At 49.1% G+C, this 22,651-nt stretch overlaps 1 protein-coding gene across 3 annotated transcripts in view; it reads left to right on the forward strand.

The window, feature by feature from the left end:
• LOC140385559 (nucleolar protein 4-like) overlaps positions 1–22,651 on the forward strand; it is a 635,493-nt gene that overhangs the window by 14,880 nt on the left and 597,962 nt on the right. For all 3 annotated transcript variants that reach the window (XM_072467836.1, XM_072467837.1, XM_072467835.1), the window contains one exon: positions 8,260–8,409. In XM_072467836.1, coding sequence (XP_072323937.1) covers positions 8,260–8,409 — 150 coding nt within the window. The remainder of the gene's footprint in view (positions 1–8,259; positions 8,410–22,651) is intronic.

The raw sequence follows: 22,651 nt of genomic DNA on the forward strand, positions 1-22,651 counted from the left end.
TACATCCCTTGAAGGGGAATGACAGGACAAAAAAGTCCAGACCTCCCTAGATGACAAAGGAGATGGAGAGTAGGATGAAGCAGGAAAAGGGTGCTTATGACAGATGTCAGGTTGATAATGTGAGTGAGAACAATGCTGAATATAGCCAAAGTGAAAGAGGAGATAGTTGAGACACTGGATGGGTTAAACTTTGATAAATGGAAGATATGCAAATGTTCTTAAAAGTTGATAAATCACAACAAAATGTGGGCGTTGCTGACAAAGCCAACATTTTGTTGCCCAACTTAATTGTCCTTGAGAGGATGCTGGTGAGCCTTCTTCTGTTATTACTGCAGTCCACCTAGTGTAGGTGCATCCACAGGTTGGTACAATTGAATGGCTTGTAAGGTCATTTCAGGGGGCAATGAAGAGTTACCTACGTTGCTGTAGGTCTGGAGTCACATGTAAGCTCGACCAAGTAAGTACAACAGTCAATCATCCTTCACATCATTCGACGCCTTAACAAGAAACTGTTCCTGTTTCTTGCCGATGTTAAGGAACGCAAGCTTCAACAACTTATCAACACCACTGCCCATCCTAGGCCCTCCACCAGTCCCAATCCCTCGTACCCCATTTCTCCCAGCCCTTGACGCATGTTCACTATACCCTCTGACCTTCCGCTCTCTGAGGATGAGCATGCTGTTCTCAGCAAAGGACTCAGCTTTGTACCCTTACGTCCGCACCTCAATGAATTCTGGGCTCGACATGATGTTGAACTCTTCTTTCATCGCCTTCGTCTCCGTGCACACTTCTTTGGGCAAGAGAGCTCCCCCCGTTCCACTGATCCTTTCATGTGCCTCCAACATTCTGCTTTCAAGTGGACACCCCCACCGGGGCAATTACCTGCCCTCAGTCTTTTCATTGAGAACTGTTGACGGGACATTGGCCGTCTTATGTTTTCTGCCCCCCTCACCCATTCCAACCTCTCTCATTCCGAACTTTCTGTTCTTCATTCCATCAGGTCTAACCCCGACTTTGTCATCAAACCTGCCAACAAAGGAGGTGCTGTTGTCGTCTGGTGTACTGACCTCTACCTTGCCGAGGCTGAGTGCCAACTCTCCAATACTTCCTCCTACCTCCCCCTGGACCATGACCAGACCACTGAACCTCATAGTCTCCCAATCCCAGACAGCCTGCTTTTACCTACTTCCCAAAATCCACAAAAAGGACTGTCCCGGCAGGCCCATTGTGTCAGCAAGCTCCTGCCCCACCGAACCTATTTCCTCTTATCTTGACTCCATCCTCACTCCTCTGGTCCATTCCCTCCCCACCTACATCCGGGATTCCTCTGATGCCCTGCGTCATATTGACAGCTTCCAGTTCACGGGCCCTAACCGCATTCTATTCACCATGGATGTGCAATCTCTCTACACCTCCATCCCACACCAGGATGGCCTGAGAGCTCTTCACTTCTTTCTCGAAAAGAGGCCCGGACAATACCCATCCACCACCACTCTCCTCCGCCTGGCTGAACTTGTTCTATCTCTCAACAACTTCTCCTTTAACTCATCCCGTTTTCTACAAATCAAAGGTATAGCAATGGGTACCCGCATGGGTCCTAGCTACGCTTGCCTTTTTATGGGGTATGTGGAACATTCCTTGTTCCAGGCCTAACCGGGTCCCCTCCTACAACTCCTTTACCGGTACACTGATGACTATTTTGGCGCTGCTTCATGCTCTCATCCGGACCTGGAAAAATTAATCAACTTTGCTTCTAGTTTCGACCCCTCCATCACTTTCCAGACCCTTCCCTTCCTTGATCTTTCTGTCTCCATTTCCGGCAATAGACTATCTACTAATATCCACTACAAGCCCACTGATTCCCACCGACTCCCACAGCTGTCTGGACTACAACTCTTCACACCCTACATCCTGTAAGGACTCCATCCTCTTCTCTCACTCAGCTCCTTCTCCTCCGTCGCATTTGTTCCGATGATGCCACTTTCCAAAATGATGCTTTGAAAATGTGTTCCTTCTTCCTCAACCGTGATTTCTCACCTTCAGTTGTTGACAGGGCCCTCAACAATGTGCGGTCCATCTCCCGCGCCACTACCCTCGTCCCTTCCCCTCCCTTCCAGAACAAGGATAGAGCCCCCTCGTCCTCACACTTCACCCCACCAGCCTCCTAATAATCCGCCATTTTCACCAACTCCAGCGTGATGCCACCACCAAACACATCTTCCCTTCACTCCCTCTGTCAGCATTCCGCAGAGACCGTTCCCTCCGGGATAATCTAGTCCACTCCTCCACCATTCCCAACTCCTCTCCCATCACCCATGGCCCCTTCCCATGCAATCGCAGATGTAACACCTGCCCCGTTACCTCTTCGATGCTTAACATCCCAGGCCTAAAACACTCATTCCAGGTTAAGCAGCGTTTCACTTGCACCTCATTCAATCTGGTCTATTGCATTCGCTGCTCCCAATCTGGACGTCCCTATATCGGAGAGACCAACGCAGACTGGGTGATCCCTTTACTGAGCACCTTTGGTCTGTGCGTATTCAGGACCCTGACCTTCCCATTGCTTGCCATTTTAACACAAGACCCTGCTCCCATGCCCACATGTCTGTCCTTGGCCTGCTGCAATGTTCCAGTGAAGCTCAACGCAAACTGGAGGAACAACATCTCATTGTCCGGTTAGGCACACCGCAGCCTTCCGGCCTCAACATCGATTTCAACAACTTCAGATGATTAGCTCTACCCCACCTCGACCCATTTGTTTTCATCCCCTTTCATTTTAACTGTCTTTTACCATTTCTTTCTCTCTTGTCTTTCTTTATATATATCCCCCCCCCCCCCCCCCATCTTATCCACCTTTCCTTCCCCTTTCTCCCCTTTGCTTCCCCCTTCCCCTCCCCCACATCTACATCTGTCACACTTTCCCCTCTGATGTTAGTTTCTCTGCTGTTTGGGCGGTCACACATTTTGTTCTCTCTAGGGACTGCAATTAGCACTCTTTCCCCTTGGTTTCTGTGGCCATTAGCACCCCGTTTCCCTGGGTTTCTGTGGCTAAGACTCGTCTTTCTTTCTCACTTCACAGTATAAATATTTCCCACTTTCTCTGGGTTATAGCTTTGACAAAGGTTCATCTGGACTCGAAATGTTAGCTCTTTTCTCTCCCTACAGATGCTGCCAGACCTGCTGAAATTTTCCAGCATTTTCTCTCAAGTATGTTACTGAGACTCACTTTCAATTCCAGATTTATTTTATGAATCAGATGCATCTAAGGGAAGTAAAGGTGGAAATTGTGGAGACACTGGCAATAATTTTCCAATCCTCCTCAAACAAAGGAGTCTTGCCAGTGGACTGGAAAATTGCAAATGTCCCAACCTCAATAGTGTGAGGATGGGCCCAGCAATGCCAGGTCAGTCAGTTTAACCTTGGGAGTGGGAAAGCTTTGAGAAACAATAATCCAGGACAAAATTAACAATCATTTGGATAAATGTGGATTAATTAAGGAAAGCCAGTATGGATTTGTTAAAGGCAAATTCTGTTTAACTAACGTTAACAACTAGGGAAGGGGCGGTACTGGACCTGGTATTGGGGAATGAGCCCGGCCAGGTGGTAGATGTTTCAGTAGGGGAGCATTTCGGTAACAGTGACCACAATTCAGTAAGTTTTAAAGTACTGGTGGACAAGGATAAGAGTGGTCCGAGGATGAATGTGCTAAATTGGGGGAAGGCTAATTATAACAATATTAGGCGGGAACTGAAGAACATAGATTGGGGGCGGATGTTTGAGGGCAAATCAACATCTGACATGTGGGAGGCTTTCAAGTGTCAGTTGAAAGGAATACAGGACAGGCATGTTCCTGTGAGGAAGAAAGATAAATACGGCAATTTTCGGGAACCTTGGATGACGAGTGATATTGTAGGCCTCGTCAAAAAGAAAAAGGAGGCATTTGTCAGGGCTAAAAGGCTGGGAACAGACGAAGTCTGTGTGGCATATAAGGAAAGTAGGAAGGAACTTAAGCAAGGAGTCAGGAGGGCTAGAAGGGGTCATGAAAAGGCATTGGCAAATAGGGTTAAGGAAAATCCCAAGGCTTTTTACACTTACATAAAAAGTAAGAGGGTAGCCAGGGAAAGGGTTGGCCCACTGAAGGATAGGCAAGGGAATCTATGTGTGGAGCCAGAGGAAATGGGCGAGGTACTAAATGAATACTTTGCATCAGTATTCACCAAAGAGAAGGAATTGGTAGATGTTGAGTCTGGAGAAGGGGGTGTAGATAGCCTGGGTCACATTGTGATCCAAAAAGACGAGGTGTTGGGTGTCTTAAAAAATATTAAGGTAGATAAGTCCCCAGGGCCGGATGGGATCTACCCCAGAATACTGAAGGAGGCTGGAGAGGAAATTGCTGAGGCCTTGACAGAAATCTTTGGATCCTCGCTGTCTTCAGGGGATGTCCCGGAGGACTGGAGAATAGCCAATGTTGTTCCTCTGTTTAAGAAGGGTGGCAGGGATAATCCCGGGAACTACAGGCCGGTGAGCCTTACTTCAGTGGGAGGGAAATTACTGGAGAGAATTCTTCGAGACAGGATCTACTCCCATTTGGAAGCAAATGGACGTATTAGTGAGAGGCAGCACGGTTTTGTGAAGGGGAGGTCGTGTCTCACTAACTTGATAGAGTTTTTCGAGGAGGTCACTAAGATGATTGATGCAGGTAGGGCAGTAGATGTTGTCTATATGGACTTCAGTAAGGCCTTTGACAAGGTCCCTCATGGTAGACTAGTACAAAAGGTGAAGTCACACGGGATCAGGGGTGAACTGGCAAGGTGGATACAGAACTGGCTAGGCCATAGAAGGCAGAGGGTAGCAATGGAGGGATGCTTTTCTAATTGGAGGGCTGTGACCAGTGGTGTTCCACAGGGATCAGTGCTGGGACCTTTGCTCTTTGTAGTATATATAAATGATTTGGAGGAAAATGTAACTGGTCTGATTAGTAAGTTTGCAGACGACACAAAGGTTGGTGGAATTGCGGATAGCGATGAGGACTGTCTGAGGATACAGCAGGATTTAGATTGTCTGGAGACTTGGGCGGAGAGATGGCAGATGGAGTTTAACCTGGACAAATGTGAGGTAATGCATTTTGGAAGGGCTAATGCAGGTAGGGAATATACAGTGAATGGTAGAACCCTCAAGAGTATTGAAAGTCAAAGAGATCTAGGAGTACAGGTCCACAGATCACTGAAAGGGGCTACACAGGTGGAGAAGGTAGTCAAGAAGGCATACGGCATGCTTGCCTTCATTGGCCGGGGCATTGAGTATAAGAATTGGCAAGTCATGTTGCAGCTGTATAGAACCTTAGTTAGGCCACACTTGGAGTATAGTGTTCAATTCTGGTCGCCACACTACCAGAAGGATGTGGAGGCTTTAGAGAGGGTGCAGAAGAGATTTACCAGAATGTTGCCTGGTATGGAGAGCATAAGCTATGAGGAGCGATTGAATAAACTCGGTTTGTTCTCACTGGAACGAAGGAGGTTGAGGGGCGACCTGATAGAGGTATACAAAATTATGAGGGGCATAGACAGAGTGGATAGTCAGAGGCTTTTCCCCAGGGTAGAGGGGTCAATTACTAGGGGGCATAGGTTTAAGGTGAGAGGGGCAAAGTTTAGAGTAGATGTACGAGGCAAGTTTTTTACGCAGAGGGTAGTGGGTGCCTGGAACTCACTACCGGAGGAGGTAGTGGAGGCAGGGACGATAGGGACATTTAAGGGGCATCTTGACAAATATATGAATAGGATGGGAATAGAAGGATACGGACCCAGGAAGTGTAGAAGATTGTAGTTTAGTCGGGCAGTATGGTCGGCACGGGCTTGGAGGGCCGAAGGGCCTGTTCCTGTGCTGTACATTTCTTTGTTCTTTGTTCTTTGTTCTTTGTAACGTGCTTGAGTTTTTTGATGAGATAACACTGATGGTTGATGATATTAATGCAAATGATGTACTGTGCATTGACTGAGAGTCATAGAGTCACAAATGTTTACAGCATGGAAACAGGCCCATTGGCCCAGCTGGTCCGTGCCGCCCAGTTTCCATCACTAAGCTAGTCCCACTTGCCTGCATTTGGTCCATATCCCCCTATACTCAACCTGCCCATGTAACTGTCTACTTTTTAAAGGACAAAATTGTACCCACCTCTACCACTGCCTCTGGCAGCCATTTCCAGATGCTCACCACTCTCTGTGTGAAGAAATTTCCCCTCTGGTCTCTTTTGTATCTCTCTCCTCGCACCTTAAACCTATGTCCTCTAGTTCTAGACTCCTCTACCTTTGGGAAAAGATGTCTACTGTCTACCTTATCAATGCTCCTCATTATTTTATAGACCTCTATAAGATCACCCAGAGCCTCCTACGCTCCAGGGAAAAAGTCCCAGCCTAAATAGCCTCTCCTTATAACTCAGACCATCAAGTCCTCGTAGCATCCATATAATCTCTTCTGCACTCTTTCTAGTTTAACAATATCCTTCCTATAATAGGGTGACCAGAACTGAACACAGTATTCCATGTGGGGTCTTACCAAAGTCTTGTACAACTTCTAAACAATGTTTGATAAAGTGCCACATAACAGACTTGTCAACAAAGTCAAAGTCTATGGAATAAAAAGGAGAGTGGCAGCATGGATGCAGAGTTTGCTGAGGGACAGGAAGTAGAGAGTAGTGGTAAATGTTGGGGTTCCCTGGGGCTCTGTATTAGGACTACTCTTTTGTTCGATATATATTAATAACATATACTTGGGTATACAGGGCATGATTCAAAAAGGTGATATCAAGCTTCGAAGTATTATGAACTTTGAGGAGGATACTGATAGACTTCAAGAAAACATGGGCAGGCTGGTGAAAGGGTTGGGCAATTGGCAGATGAAATTGAATGCAGTGAAGTGTGAAATGATTCATTTTTGTCGGAAGAATATAAAATACAGGGTACAATTCTAAATGGATGCAGGAACAGAGGGACCTTGGGGGGTGGGGTTGGTTGGTGGGAGTGTGCATAAATGATAGGTGGCAGATTGAGAAAGTTGTTAACAAAGCACATAGTATCTTGGGTGTTATGAATAAAATAAAGAAGTAAGGAAGTTATGGTAAACCTTTATAAAACTCTGGATTGGCCCCAATTGGAGTACTCTGCCCAATTATGGGCACTGTACTTTAGGAAGGATGTGAATACATTAGCAAGGGTGCAGGAAATCTTTATAAGCATGGTTCCAGGGATGAAGGACTTCAGTTATGCGGATAGATTGGAGACGCTGGGCCTGTTCTCCTTGGAGAAGAGAAGATCAAGTGGAAATTTGATAGTGGTGTTCACAATCATGACTCGTTTGGACAGAATAGATCGGGTGAAATTGTTCTCATTGCCAGAACACCGAGAACCAGAGGACACAGATTTAAGGTGATTGGCAAAAGAACTAAAGGTGGCAAGAGGAAGTATTTTTTATGCAGTGAATGGATTAGATCGAGAATGCACTGCCTGATAGTTCAGTGGAAGCATATTCAATTATGGCTTTTAAAAGGGAATTGGATAAATATCTGAGGGTGGAAAATTTGCAGGGCTACTGGGAAAAGGCAGGGGAGTGGGACTAACTGAGTTGCTCTTACAGAGAGTTTAATTTGATGGGTTGTATAGTCTCCTTCTGTATTGCAACCATTCCATGAAATTGAACAGAAAAATCAAAAATTGGTGTATAGAAAGCATTTGCATTTATGTAACTTTATTAAACCTCAGCTCTTCACAGCAATAAAATATTTCAGAATTATAATCATTTGTAAGCATCAGCCAGTTTGCAGCAAAGCCCCACAAACAAGACCTGAGAAGAAGGAGCAGGTGACCTATTTTTGAAAATGTTTTGTTGAGGGAAGAATGATGATTTGGACCTTGGGTGAACTCCCCACTCTAATTCATAAGTTGGGGTAGCCTATCACACTGTAATTGTAATCCTCTTTTGGAAAAGTTCTGTTTTTGGACAGAGTATGCCGGTTTATATTTTCTGTGTTGTCAATTGTATTGAGATATTAAGTTCTGTACAAGAAAAAAGTAATTTAAAAATTAATTTCAATGAAATTTTTGTTTTACTTCAGTTGTTGAAAACATGACTTCTGTTGGATGTTAACATTCTAGTTAAAGTTGTACAGTAAATCTAAACCTTTTAATGGACTGTACTTTTTGCTGTTCAGACTTGTGTTCACCCAGTGTAAATATTTTGAACAAGACTTCTTTTGTGGATTCACAGGATGGACTCAGTACAACAGAGAAGCAGTCTTTAAAGCGGGTCGCAGTGGTTGAAGATTTTTTTGATATTATTTACTCAATGCACGTTGAGATAGGAGTAAATGGAGAAAAATCCCGAAAACATGCTGGTCAGAAAAGAACCTACAAAGCAGTAAGTGATTGACCCTCAATCTGTTCATCTTTGTACTTATATAGTGTGCCATATTTATGCTGCTACTCTTTGGTTATCATGACAGTTCCAACAGGGCATCCTGAATATTATGTCTATGAAATATCATGATTGATAATCACAATGGCAACTTTAATCATTTTTCCAATTCATGGATGGCAATTCTTGAGAACTGTTACTCTTTCACATTAAAAAAAAAAGTTACTTCTGTATTAGATAAGGTAGTCAACTAGTACAATTTCATAAAGAGGTAAAATGACGTGTTAAAACTTAATTTAAAGAAGAAACATGCAAAAAGCATCCGGGTACTAGATTGTGATCACAGTGAAGTGGTGGAAAGTCCTGCTAAATTCAAGATTGCCACTTATACAAATATCTCCACATCAACATTAAAATTGTGGAGTGGCTCTCTGCATCAGTAGACTTCATTTGGGTTCCTGAATCTCCAGAGTATTGTGTGTCATGAGCAAAGTTCTGTTTGTAGCATAAACTTGAAAATACTTCTGCTACTACTTTTGCATTGAGGTTGGGAGAAAGTTGCAACATGACACATTTTTAAATGTATGTTTTCTCGTTTTTGATTCAACTTTTAATTGCATTCCTTGGAACTTTATATTCCTGTGTTGCTTCCTTTTTTAAAAAAAAATGTTCATGCTGATCAGCTACTGCCTTGAATCACTGCAGTCCATGTGGTATTGGTACACCCATAGGCTTGTTAGTGAGTTACAGGATTTTGATGCAGTGACTGGCCTCTTGCTCATAATTGGTACCTGTCCTTAGGCGATGTTGAATCTGCGGTAAGCAGAATGCATAGATGATAAGTAGAAATTAAGAATAAAGTTTACTGCAATACAAATCCAAAACTTCACCTCTCCCCTAAGGGTCTCCTTCCCCGACCCCCACCCAGGCTGGGGTTTTTATACGAGTTGGGCTCTCCTCGTTAAGGAAAAGCCCTGTCCCCTTAAAGGGGAAGTTGATATTCTGGGGCGGTCATGGGAAACCGTATGGTCCTGATCCCGGGATCTCCATTGGGGTTATAATAGGTGATGAGAAAACGAGGTAAAAATAAAGGGAGTCTTGCTCTCTGTTACAAATTTGGATGTGCTATAGATACTTTCTCAGGCTTGATGTGTTGGGTACTCTGCTACACAGACGAACCAACACGATTGGGAATGGTACAGTTTTATTGCTAACATTTATTTCAGTGGTAAACTGGTTACTGAGGTTCGATCACGACCCTAGAATCTGTGGACCTATTCCTAATACTATCTTGTAGTGGCACTCAGCACATGGTGGATGTCTGAGTGGCTTGCTATGAGCTCTGTGCCCTGAGCTGTCTCCTGCTGGAATCCTCAGGAAGTGTTGTGTTCCCTGTTTTGTACTGTGTATGCTCTTGCCTGTGATTGGCTGTGGTGTTGTGTGTGTTGATTGGTCCATTGATCTGTCCATCAGTATGTATGTGCTATGATGTTTAGCTGAATATCATGACATCCCCCCTTTTGTACAAGAACATGTGCCTATGTGGTTATAAATAGAGATGTGTACTGAGTGCAGCTGAATGTGTGTGTGTGCAATATCTACAGCATGTACATGGGGCTAAACTATATACAAGGGGCGATGTTGGGTGCAACATAACAACGAGGTTGTACCATAAACAAAGAATGGGGATATGTAGAACGACAAAACAAACTCCTGTAACAAGGAAGAACAGAAACATATTAACACAGTGGTATTACGAGTTCAATGTACAAACAGGCTCATAAGTCCAGTCTAGTAGGTGGGCGACGAATTCGGGTTGACCGCCTCAAGGGTGGGTCTGGATCCACCGGCTGAGGAATGGGCCTGGCCACAGGCGACGACGGAAAGGGCATGGTGGCAGGAAGCTCCACGAAGTCGATATCAGGAACAACAGGAGGGCGCGGTGTCGGTGTAAGTTCCTGTAGCGAGCGTGGAAGTAGGCGAAGAGCCCTGCGATTGCGCCTATGAATGGAGCCATCTAGCATGCGAACCAGGAACGAGCGGGGAACCACGCGTTGGAGAACTTCGGCAGGTGCTGACCAGCCACCTTCTGGTAGGTGGATGCGGATGTCGTCTCCAGGCGCCAGGGCGGGAAGATCAGTTGCCCGTGTGTCATATGCAATCTTCTGGCGAACGCGCTGCTGTTGCATTCTGTGTAGTACCGGAGCATGGTTGGTTGTGGGTACCAGAATCGATGGCACAGTTGTCCTCAGGGCGCGACCCATCAACAACTGGGCTGGTGAGAGGCCAGTGGCTAGTGGGGCCGAGCGATAGGCCAGCAGGGCTCGGCAGAAATCCGATCCGGCAGCAGCAGCCTTGCAGAGGAGCCGCTTGACGATGTGAACGACCTTCTCCGCCTTTCCATTGGACTGGGGATGCAAAGGGCTGGACGTCACGTGTGTGAAGCCATACGAAGCAGCAAAGGATGACCAATCCTGGCTGGCAAAACAGGGCCCATTGTCCGACATGACAGTAATCGGAATGCCGTGGCGAGTGAAGGTGTCTTTGCAGGCCCTGATGACAGCGGACGATGTTAAATCGTGCAGGCGTATGACGTCTGGATAGTTTGAAAAGTAATCAATGACGATTACATAGTCCCTGCCGAGCGTGTGAAAAAGGTCCACACCCACCTTCGCCCAGGGGGACGTCACCAGCTCATGGGGCTGAAGCCTCTCAGGAGGCTGCGCCAGTTGAAACCTTTGGCAGGTGGGGCAGTTGAGCACCATATTGGCAATGTCATCACTGATGCCCGGCCAGTATACCGCCTCTCGGGCCCTCCGTCTGCACTTCTTGACCACCAGATGGCCTTCATGTAGTTGGTCGAGGACCAGCTTGTGCATGCTGTGCGGAATCACAATCCGGTCCAGCTTTAGAAGGACACCATCAATGACGGCCAAGTCGTCTCGGACATTGTAGACCTGCGGGCACTGTCCTTTGAGCCACCCTCCTGTCATGTGGCGCATCACCCGTTGTAGAAGGGGGTCAGCCGCAGTTTCCCGGTGAATATGGGCCAGACTGGAGTCGTCAGCTGGCAGATTTGCCGATGTGAAGGTCACCTGCGCTTCGACCTGACAGATGAATCCCTCCGAATCGGGCAGTGTGCTCACTGCTCTGGATACGGCATCCGCAATGATAAGGTCCTTTCCCGGGGTGTAGACCAGTTGGAAGTCATACCTACTGAGTTTAAGTAGGATGTGCTGGAGGCGAGGGGTCATCTCGTTCAGGTCCTTATTTATGATACTGACCAGGGGGCGATGGTCAGTCTCAACGGTAAACTGGGGGAGACCATACACATAGTCATGGAACTTGTCTATTCGGGTCAGCAAACCCAGGCACTCCTTTTCGATCTGCGCGTAGCGCTGTTCTGTGGGGGTCATGGCCCGCGAGGCATAGGCGACCGGGGCCCATGACTCAGTGTCACCCCGCTGTAGGAGTACCGCCCCAATGCCGGACTGGCTGGCATCAGTCGAAATTTTAGTGTCACGAGATGTGTCGCAAAACGCCAATACCGGGGCTGTGGTGAGCTTAATTTTGAGCTCCTCCAATTCCTTCTGGTGTGTGGGCAGCCACTGGAACTCCGTGGACTTCTTGACGAGGTGGCGCAGAGCCGTCGTGTGGGAGGCAAGGTTGGGAATGAACTTCCCCAGGAAGTTGACCATGCCTAGGAAGCATAGCACTGCTTTCTTGTCTGCCGGCTGCGGCATGGCTGTAATGGCGCTGACCTTGTCTGCATCCGGACGGACCCCTGACCGGGAAATGTGGTCCCCCAGGAACTTCAGCTCGGTTTGGCCGAAAGAACACTTGGCTCGGTTGAGACGCAGGCCGTTTTCGCGTATGCGCGCAAAGACGCGCTGGAGACGATTGATGTGCTCCTGTGGTGTGGTGGTCCAGATGTTGACGTCGTCCACGTAGACGCGCACCCCTTCGATGCCCTCCATCATCTGCTCCATGATCCTGTGAAAGACCTCGGATGCCGAGATGATGCCAAATGGCATTCTGTTATAACAGAACCTGCCGAAAGGGGTGTTGAAGGTGCACAGCTTTCGGCTGGACTGATCCAGTTGGATCTGCTAAAAACCCTTCGAGGAATCCAGTTTTGTAAAGATTTTAGCCCGGGCCATTTCGCTCGTGATCTCTTCCCGTTTGGGTATGGGGTAGTGTTCCCGCATTATGTTGTTGTTGAGGTCTTTTAGATCAATGCAGATCCGGAGCTCGCCGGAGGGCTTCTTAACACACACCATGGAGCTGACCCATGGCGTGGGCTCCGTGACCCGGGATAGCACCCCTTGGTCCTGGAGATCCTGCAGCTGCTGCTTGAGGCGGTCTTTGAGTGGCGCTCGGACCCTGCGAGGTGCGTGAATGACCGGGGTGGCGTCCGGTTTGAGCCGAATTCTGTAGGTGTAGGGCAGTGTCCCCATGCCCTCGAATGCCTCCTGGATGTGGGCGAGGAGCGATTTGAGCTGTGCGCTGAACTCTGCATCCGGGAAGTCAGATGTGCCGTCTGGAGACAGAGCTTGGACTCGTTGCACGAGGTGGAGAACCTTGCATGCCTGTGCGCCTAGCAGGGAGTCCTTTGATGACCCGACTATCTCGAATGAGAGTGTGGCCGTGTGTGTGTTGTGTGTCACCTGGAGCTGGCAGGATCCCATAGCCGAGATAACGTTCCCATTGTAGTCGACCATCTTGCAATGGGATGGCCGAATTGGTGGTCTGACCTTCATGGCGTAGAAGGCTGACCATGCTATGAGGTTGGCGGAGGCGCCAGTGTCCAGACGGAATGTTATCGGTGATCAGTTGACCGTTAGGGTGACACACCATTCATCACCCGGATTGACAGTGTTCACTTGCAACGGCTGATGGGTCCTGGCTGGAGACATCCTGTTCCCATCAATGACCGCAACACGGAAGGCGTCCCGGTCGTCTGTGTCACTGGTCTGGAAATCATCTGGGCACGACTCGTAGTAAGGAGGCTGAATGGTCCGCACGTCCCTGCGAGGTTGTCGGAATTGGGGAACATTGGCAGGTTGAGCTGCTCAACAGCAGGCAGCGTAGTGGCCCATCTTGCCACAGCGGAGGCATTGTCGGTTTCTTGCGGGATATTGCCTCTTTAAATGTGCCGCTCCGCAGTTGCCGCACGTCGTGACGTCATGGCGTTTGTTGCGCCACGGTGCATGCGAAGTTTGGTCTTGCGTCGAGCGCGCCTGCGCATCACGTCCCTCTGTGTCGACGTTGTTTTTGGCGCGCACAAACGCTGGAGGCCTCGAAAAGCGCGCAAAATGGCCGCCCTCGTCCGGGCCGTGGGCCGGGAGGAACTCGATCGCCTGGACCCGTTCGGCCTCGCAGGACGCCTGCCTCACCGATCCGGCCGCGTAGGACACCTGCCGCACCGATTCGGCCGCCTGAAATTGGGAGTAGTGGCTAGTCACGTTTTCATGCAGGACACAGGCTTCGATTGCGGAGGCTAGGGTGAGGCCTTTTATTTTTAAGAGCTGCTGGCGTAGGGTGCCCGAGGTGACACCAAAAACGATCTGGTCCTGAATCATGGAATCGTAGGTGGTGTCGTAACCGCAGGACTGCGCAAGGGTACGGAGATGCGTAAGGAAGGATTGAAAGGGCTCATCTTTACCCTGCAGGCGCTGCTGAAAGAGATACCTCTCAAAACTCTCGTTGACCTCGACGTTGAAGTGTTGGTCGAGTTTGAGAAGGACCGTCTTGTACTTGGTCTTGTCCTCCCCTTCCTCGAACACCAGGGAGTTGTAGACATGGATGGCGTGTTGACCTGCCGTGGAGAGGAGGATGGCGATCTTTCTGGTGTCTGAAGCGCTATCCTTTTCATTGGCTTCCAGGAAGAGCTGGAAGTGCTGTTTGAACAGCTTCCAATTAACGCCGAGGTTTCCAGTGACTTGTAGCGGCTGCGGTGTGCTGATGGTGTCCATGGCGCAGGATTGCAGATTCCAGAGGATCCGTAGGTAGGTCCCACAGTTACTCCTGGTATTATGATGTGTTGGGTACTCTGCTACACAGACGAACCAACACGGTTGCGAATGGTACAACTCAGTTTTATTGCTAACATTTATTTACAGTGGTAAACTGGTTACTGAGGTTCGATCATGACCCTAGAATCTGTGGACCTATTCCTAATACTATCTTGTAGTGGCACTCAGCATATGGTGGGTGTCTGAGTGGCTTGCTATGAGCTCTGTGCCCTGAGCTGTCTCCTGCTGGAATCCTCAGGAAGTGTCGTGTTCCCTGTTTTGTACTGTGTATGCTCTTGCCTGTGATTGGCTGTGGTGTTGTGTGTGTGTTGATTGGTCCGTTGATCTGTCCATCAGTATGTATGTGCTATGATGTTTACCTGAATATCATGACAAGGCTCCGTCGCATAACTTATTCCTATAAGAGGATTTGTCTCTTTATGTGCTGGAGCAGACTGCCCACCATCTACTTGCATGATAATATACCCTGGAGATGTAATTATGCCTTGTAAACCAGGGAAGCACCTGGTAAGATTAGGTCAAAGATGAATCCTTTAGCTATTTTTATTTCACAGAACATGCAAGAATGCACAACTGGGTAACAACTATGATTGAATTAAGTCAGTACAATCAATACACATTGTCTTTGCATAATAATACACAAATAATGAACATACTACACTTTGCTATCAGTGCGTGTCTTGCTTGACTTAAACAAAGTAATTCTTATCTATCCTTCTATGATCTTCTTCTAAGCCGAGTAATGCCTGTCATAGAACCATAGAATTTACAGTGCAGAAGCTCATTCGGCCCATTGAGTCTGCACCGGCCCTTGGAAAGAGCACCCCAGTTAAGCCACTGTATCCCCGTAACTCCACCTAACCTTTTTGGACACTAAGGGCAATTTATCAAGGCCAATCCACCTAACCTGCACATCTTTGGAATGTGGGAGGAAACAGGAGCACCCGGAGGAAACCCAAGCAGACACGGGGAGAACGTGAGACTCCGCATAGGACCCAAGCCGGGAATCAAACCTGGGATCCTGGAGCTGTGAAGCAACAGTGCTAACCAGCTAACTGTCCTTGTAGTTTTATGTTTAAAAATCTGACTGACTGCATCTTGGCCTCCTCATCCCGATGTTCACATATAATAAGTCTGAGCTATCTCTCAGTTGCTAAGACAAGCCAGCAAATTACATTTGAAGCAAACAACAAAGCTTTGTAATAAGCATTTAAGTTACCTTTCCTCTTTGTTCTTGTCAAGAAAATTGTAAAAAATTGAAAACACAATCCTTACATCTTCCCCCCTGCCCCTCTCCAACCCCCACCCTAATTTCCTCTGTGGCAAAACGGTCAAATTATGCCAAAATGTGAGACTCTCATTTGTCATCTTGCTGTAATATAAGACAATAAGATCATCAGATGTAGGAGCTGAATAGGCCATTCGGCCCATTGAGTTTGCTCTGCTATTCAATACGATCATGACTGATCTAATATGATAATCCTCAACTCGACTTTCCTACCTTATCTCCATAACCCTTGATTCCCCCCCCCCCCATTTTTCTAAACTCCAATGAGTACAGGCCTAACCTCCTCAACCTCTCCTCTTAAGAAAATCCCTTCATATCCAAGATCAATCTCATGGACCTTCTCTGGACTGCTTCCAATGCCAATATGTATATATTTTTTATAATAATCTTTATTATTGTCACAAGTAGGCTTACATCAACACTGCAATGATGTTACTGTGAAAAGCCCCGAGTCGCAAAATTCCAGTGGCTGTTCAGGTAATCAGAGGGAGAATTCAGAATTTCCAATTTACTTAACAAGCATGTCTTTTGGGACTTGTGGGAGGAAACCGGAGCATCCAAAAGAAACTCACGCAGACATGGGAACTCACGCAGACATGGGAAGAACGTGGAGACTTGTGAATAAATAACAAAGTTGACTGTGGCATTTAACAATTGTAGGTTGAGAAATCTATGTGTCTGTCTGAGCATCTGAAACCTGTCAATCAGTGATGCACTATCAATTACGAGACGAGAGTAGAGTGTAATCGAGGCTTTATTACGCATAGATGCGTAGCATTCCGCAGCTGCTGCCGAAATGGCTGCAGTTTGGAGAGCCCACACATTTATACTCCGCCTACTGGGCTGAACCAGCAGGCAGGGATCTACCCCTGTACCTGTAGTACAGGGGCCTTACCGTAATACCCCTCGTATGCGGTATATACAATACAACAGTGGTGACTACCACATTCACCCCCTGTTAAAAAAGAGTCCAGCGGGGGTGGTGGAGAACTATTTACATTCAGGTGTTTAACATTTTAAGGAAAAGTTTACAAATTCAGACGATCGGGCGCCTTGATCCGTCGTTGCGAGCGCCACAGTTCTGGTGGCGATTTCGGCGTTGGTTCGGTCGTCGGTGACTCCGGGAGCGTATCGACCTCATCTTCATCCGGGTGGGACCAAGGGGAGGACGGATCGTCCTGGAGCTGGGGCTATGGTAGGGTGCGCTGGGGGGAGGGAAGGTGGCGCCAGGGCAGGGAGGGGTGGTGTGGGCACCCAGCTGGTGCCAGGTTCCTGAGGGAGACTGTGTCTTGGCGGCCGTTGGGGTACGCTACGTAGGCGTACTGCGGGTTCACGTGAAGTAGCTGTACCCTCTCAACCAATGGGTCCGCCTTGTGGAGCCGCACATGCTTGTGGAGGAGGACGGGTCCTGGAGCTGCCAGCCACGTTGGGAGCGAAACCCCGGAGGTGGACTTCCTGGGGAAGGCAAAGAGACGTTCATGGGGAGTTTCGTTAGTCGCAGTGCAAAGGAGCGACCGAATGGAGTGAAGGGCATCGGACCTCCTGCCAACGGGAGGCCGGGAGATGTCTGGACCATAGGGCCAGCTGGACGGCCTTCCAGACCGTCCCATTCTCCCGCTCCACCTGGCAGTTCCCCGGGGTTGTAGCTGGTCGTCCTGCTCGAGGAAATGCCCCTGTTGAGCAGCTACTGGCGCAGCTCATCGCTCATAAATGAGGATCCCTGGTCGCTGTGGACGTAGGTGGGGAAGCCGAACAGAGCAAAGATGGCGTTGAGGGCTTTGATGACGGTTGCAGACATCATATCGGGGCATGGGACAGCGAAGGGGAATCTGGAATATTCGTCGACCACATTAAGCAAGTACATATTTCGGTCGGTGGAGGGGAGGGCCCCTTTGAAGTCCACGCTGAGGCGTTCAAAGGGGCGGGAGGCCTTCACCAGGTGCGCTCGGTCTGGCCGGTAGAAGTGCGGTTTACACTCCGCGCAGACCTGGCAGTCTCTGGTGATAGCCCTGACTTCCTCGATGGAGTAGGGCAGATTGCGGGCCTTTATGAAGTGATAAAAGCGGGTGACCCCTGGGTGACAGAGATCGTCGTGCAACGTCCGGAGTCCGTCCACTTGTGCGCTGGCACAAGTAACTCGGGAGAGGGCATCGGGGGGTTCGTTGAGCTTACCGGGGTGATACAAAATCTCGTAATTGTAGGTGGAGATCTTGATTATTTTTGATCTTGCCCCGCTGTGTGTTGTTGAACATGAAGGCAACCGACCGTTGGTCAGTGAGGAGAGTGAATCTCCTGCCAGCCAGGTAATGCCTGCAATGCCGCACAGCTTCAACGATAGCTTGGGCCTCCTTTTCGAAGGAGGCGTGACAAATTTCGGAGGCATGGAGGGTGCGGGAAAAGAATGCCACAGGCCTGCCTGCCTGGTTGAGGGTGGCGGCTAGAGCGACGTCTGATGCATCGCTCTCGACTTGAAAGGGGAGCGTCTCGTCGACCGCGTGCATCGCGGCCTTGGCGATGTCGGCCTTGATACGATTGAAGGCCTGGTGAGCCTCGGCCGTCGGGGAAAACGGTGGAGTGAATGAGTGGGCGGGCCTTGTCCGCATAGTTAGGGACCCAGTTGGCGTAGTGCGACGAAGCCCAGGCATCGTTTACGGGCCTTGGGGCAGTGGGGAAGGGGGAGTTCTATGAGGGGGCGCATGCGTTCGGGGTCGGGCCCTAGCACTCCGTTCTGGACCACATAGCCGAGGACGGCTAATCAGTTCGTCCTGAACACGCACTTCTCCCTGTTGTAGGTTAGGTTGAGGAGTTTAGCGGTGTGGAGGAATTTGGACATGTTAGCGTCATGGTCCTGCTGGTCGTGGCCGCAGATGGTGACGTTATCCAGGTACGGGAAGCTGGCCCACAGTTCGTACCAGTCAAGCATTCAGTCCATCTCCCGTTGAAAGACCGAGACCCCGTTAGCGACGCCGAAGGGAACCCTAAGGAAGTGGTAAAGGCGGCCGTCCGCTTCAAACGCGGTGTACGGGCGGTCCACCTTGCGAATGGGGAGCTGGTGGTAGGCAGATTTTAGGTACACTGCCGAGAAGACCCGGTACTGTGCAATCTGATTGACCATATCAGATATGCATGGGAGGGGGTACGCGTCGAGCTGCGTGTACCGATTGATGGTCTGACTGTAGTCAACGACCATCCTGTTTTTTTCCCCAGTTTTCACAACTACCACTTCGGCCCTTGACCTTCCCGTGGCAGCCGCTGGACCTCAGACCTGATGAAGGTCCTGTCCTGGGCGCTGTACCGCCTGCTCCTGGTGGCGACGGGTTTGCAATCCGGGGTGAGGTTTGCAAACAGAGAAGGCGGGTCGACTTTAAGGGTCGTGAGATCACAGACAGGGATCCAGAGGCCAGGGAGATTTTCTGGTTAATAGGGTGTACCGTGAGGGAGCAGCGCCTTACCGTATCAGGGTGGATGAAGCTCTCAGTGCTCCCGGAGTTCAGGAGGCAGAATATCTTGCGCCCGTCGACCTTCACGGTCTTCAACGCGGTCGCGAGGTTGTGCGGTCGGGACTGGTTGATCGTGATGGAGGCGAGACGCGGCTGGTCGGTAGCGGTTGCAGGCGATGAGCGGCCCGATGAGGTGGCCGACGAGCAGGGGTCCAGAGGCGGGGAAGATGGCGGCGTCCACGGGCCGCACGTGTTGTGAGGCGAGCAAGATGGCGGAGCCCACGGGCCGCACGTTGTCTGAGGCGAGGAAGATGGCGGGGCCTACCGGTCGCAGGGACAATAGCGGCGATCGAGCGGGCCTGGCACAAGCAGCGAAATGTCCTTTCTTTCCGCAGGCCTTGCAAAGCGCGCTCCACGCCGGGCAGCGCTGCCGGGGGTGTTTTGTCTGTCCGCAGAAGTAGCACTTGGGTCCCCCGGGGTTGGTTGGCTGCCGCGTGGCGCAGGCCTGGGATTGGCTGGGGGCGGTCGCTGATGGGGTCCACGATGGGGTGTTCGCTGGCGGGGTCCACGATGCCCAGGAGGGGTGGGCCGTGTGGTCGGGTGCATACGCCTGTACATTGCGTGAGGCGACTGTGAGCGAGATTGCTAGTTTCTTGGTCGCCACGAGTCGAGGGTAGCCCCTTCTAAGAGGCGCTGGCGGATGTAGGCCGACCCTATGCCCGTAACAAATGCGTGTCTAAGTAGCAGGTCAGAATGTTCAACGGCCGAGACAGCCTGGCAATCACAGTCTCTCACCAGGGCGTGCAGGGCACACCAGAAATCTTCCACAGACTCACCGGGGAGTTGATGCCGCGTGGACAGGAGGTGCCTGGCGTAGATTTTGTTGGTCCGCTGAGTGTTGTTCTCCTTCAATAGCGCCATGGCCTCAGCATAGGTCGGCGCATCTCGGATGAGAGGAAAGTTATCAGAGCTCAGCCGCGTGTAAAGGATCTAGAGCTTCTGTGCCTCTGAGGGTGGTCTGTCACAGATCCGATGTAGGCTTCAAAGCAAGTTAGCCAATGTGCGAAGGCTGACTTGGCGTTGTCTGCTTGAGGGTGCAGCTGCAGGCGATCAGGCTGGATGCGGAGATCCATCGTTGTAAAATCTCTGCGTAATAAATTGATGCACTATCAATTACGATGAGACGAGAGTAGAGTGTAATCGAGGCTTTATTACGCAGAGATGTGTAGTCTCCTGCAGCTGCTTCCGAAATGGCTGCAGCTCGGAGAGCCCACATATTTATATTCCGCCTACTGGGCGGAGCCAGCAGGCAGGGATCTACCCCCGTACCTGTAGTACAGGGACCTTACCGTAATACCCCTCGTATGCGGTATATACAACAGTGGTGATTACCACAATAAGCATAAGAAAGGTTGAGAAATTTGATCAGGCCTGGAAATGGGTGAAGGGATTATCATGTGACTAACCTGTGACCATTACTTCCAATGCAGGCAGTAAGCAAACTGTGTTGCCTGCCCATTTACATGATTGCAGCATGCAGCCAGTATTAAGCTTGCAGTTGAATGAGATGCAAAATCATGAGAGGTTAGTATGAGTTCAAGCCAGCCTTCACCTGATAGGAAAGGTACATTTTGACTGGATCAGGTGCAGGAATTCAATTCAATATAGAAATGAGTTGAACGATTGAATGAGTTGTACGATTTGACAGAGATTTTACTCCAAGGTTTCCTACAATGCACAGGAGCTCTTAGTGCAGGAGATGGACAGGTTGAGCGAGGTTCTGTATCCTCAGGGCACCAGATGGCTCTCCAAACTGACACTTCAAAAGCAGTGGGAGAAGGGCAGCACGGTGGCACAGTGGTTAGCATTGCTGCCTACGGCGCTGAGGACCCGGGTCCGAATCCCGGCCCTGGGTCACTGTCCGTGTGGAGTTTGCACATTCTCCCCGCGTCTGCGTGTGTTTCACCCCCACAACCCAAAGATGTGCAGGTTGGGTGGATTGGCCACGCTAAATTGCCCCTTAATTGGAAAAAATAATTGGGTACTCTAAATTTTTTTTAAAAAGCAGTGGGAGAAGGTTGGTCAATGCAGGCAGTGTAGCCCCGAGGCCTTGTAGCTCGCAGGGATGGCAAAGGTGAGCAAATGCATATTCAAATGTCATGTCCTTACAACTGAACCATTGTCCTCACACATTGTTCAATGCACAACACTTTATTTAACTACCAACAATCTATTAACCACGACTCATAGCTCACACTTGCAGCTTCACCTCACTCTCATTCACCTAGCACTGCTGTAAGCCATACACCCAAGCTCCACAACTTGCAAACATTGCCCACTTTTCACCATGACAGGCACATCCTCAAAACACATTGCACTACACTAATTGACATACATTTCCTTCTCTCGTACAGGCGCACAGTTGCAGACAGCACCATTGAATCAGTGATAGACAGGCATGGTTGCATGTTCTGACACTGATGATGAGACTTTTCTTGTCATCATTGAAGCAGCCATGAACAAAGCCTTGACCAGCAATGGGGCTGAAAGCACTGAAGATCACAGTATGCCCATAACTAATCCTCCTCCTCATATCCCACATGCCCCTTGTCCCATAATTTCTTCTGATTTAGAAGCCTCACAGTCAAAGTATGCTCTTCTTCCTTTTCTGCAGCTCACTCACTACAAACATGCTTTTGTGACTTGGGTCTTGTCCAAGAGCTGCCACCATATATGGTAAGCAACTCAGAGGGAGGAGGAAAAGTAGGACAACCAACATTCTGCCTGTACTGTCCGTGATCAGCTTACTTGACTGTGGTTCCAGTGAACACAATCCCCAGTCACCAAAGTCTCATAAATCATCTTCCCTTCCCTTTGTTACTGACCATCACAATGCTCAGTCGGCCACATTGCTGAAATAAAAGATTGTGGTGCAAGAGTGAGATGTGGTAAAGGGAGAAGAAACTAATGATGAAGAGATGCTGTCACTTGTTCCTCTTTCACTTGTTCCTCTCTCACTTGTAGCCACCAGTTTAGATACAAACACTATGTGTACTTTAGAAGTGGGATTTGTACATGATGAAGCACTGGCTTGCAAGCAGGGCTGGGGGAAAGGACAGAGTGGGTGCCAGCATGCTGGAGTGCAAGGTCACACCTGAGTTCTGCTTCAGAGGACTCAGATGAAGACTTGGATGGAGCAGCAATCAGAAAAAGACTGATGAGTATGTCGACAGAAATGCTCGGTGCAGTGGCAGGCCTGTCAGAAAGTCTGTGGTGACTGTCAAGGAGCATGTAAGAGTCTGGCACCAACATTGCGTATGGTTTTTCATGGAGTTTGAAACCTATTTTCCAGTGTGGAATTTCTGGCCAGCTTTATGACTACACTCATGAACCCAACCATAATGTGGCGTCTGATGGCTGATGCATCAGCCTCCATTGCAACACAAGCAGCAGCCACGCAATGAAGTGTTGAACGGCATCCT

This window comes from Scyliorhinus torazame, chromosome 11, assembly GCF_047496885.1.
Source record: "Scyliorhinus torazame isolate Kashiwa2021f chromosome 11, sScyTor2.1, whole genome shotgun sequence".
NCBI lineage: Eukaryota > Metazoa > Chordata > Chondrichthyes > Carcharhiniformes > Scyliorhinidae > Scyliorhinus > Scyliorhinus torazame.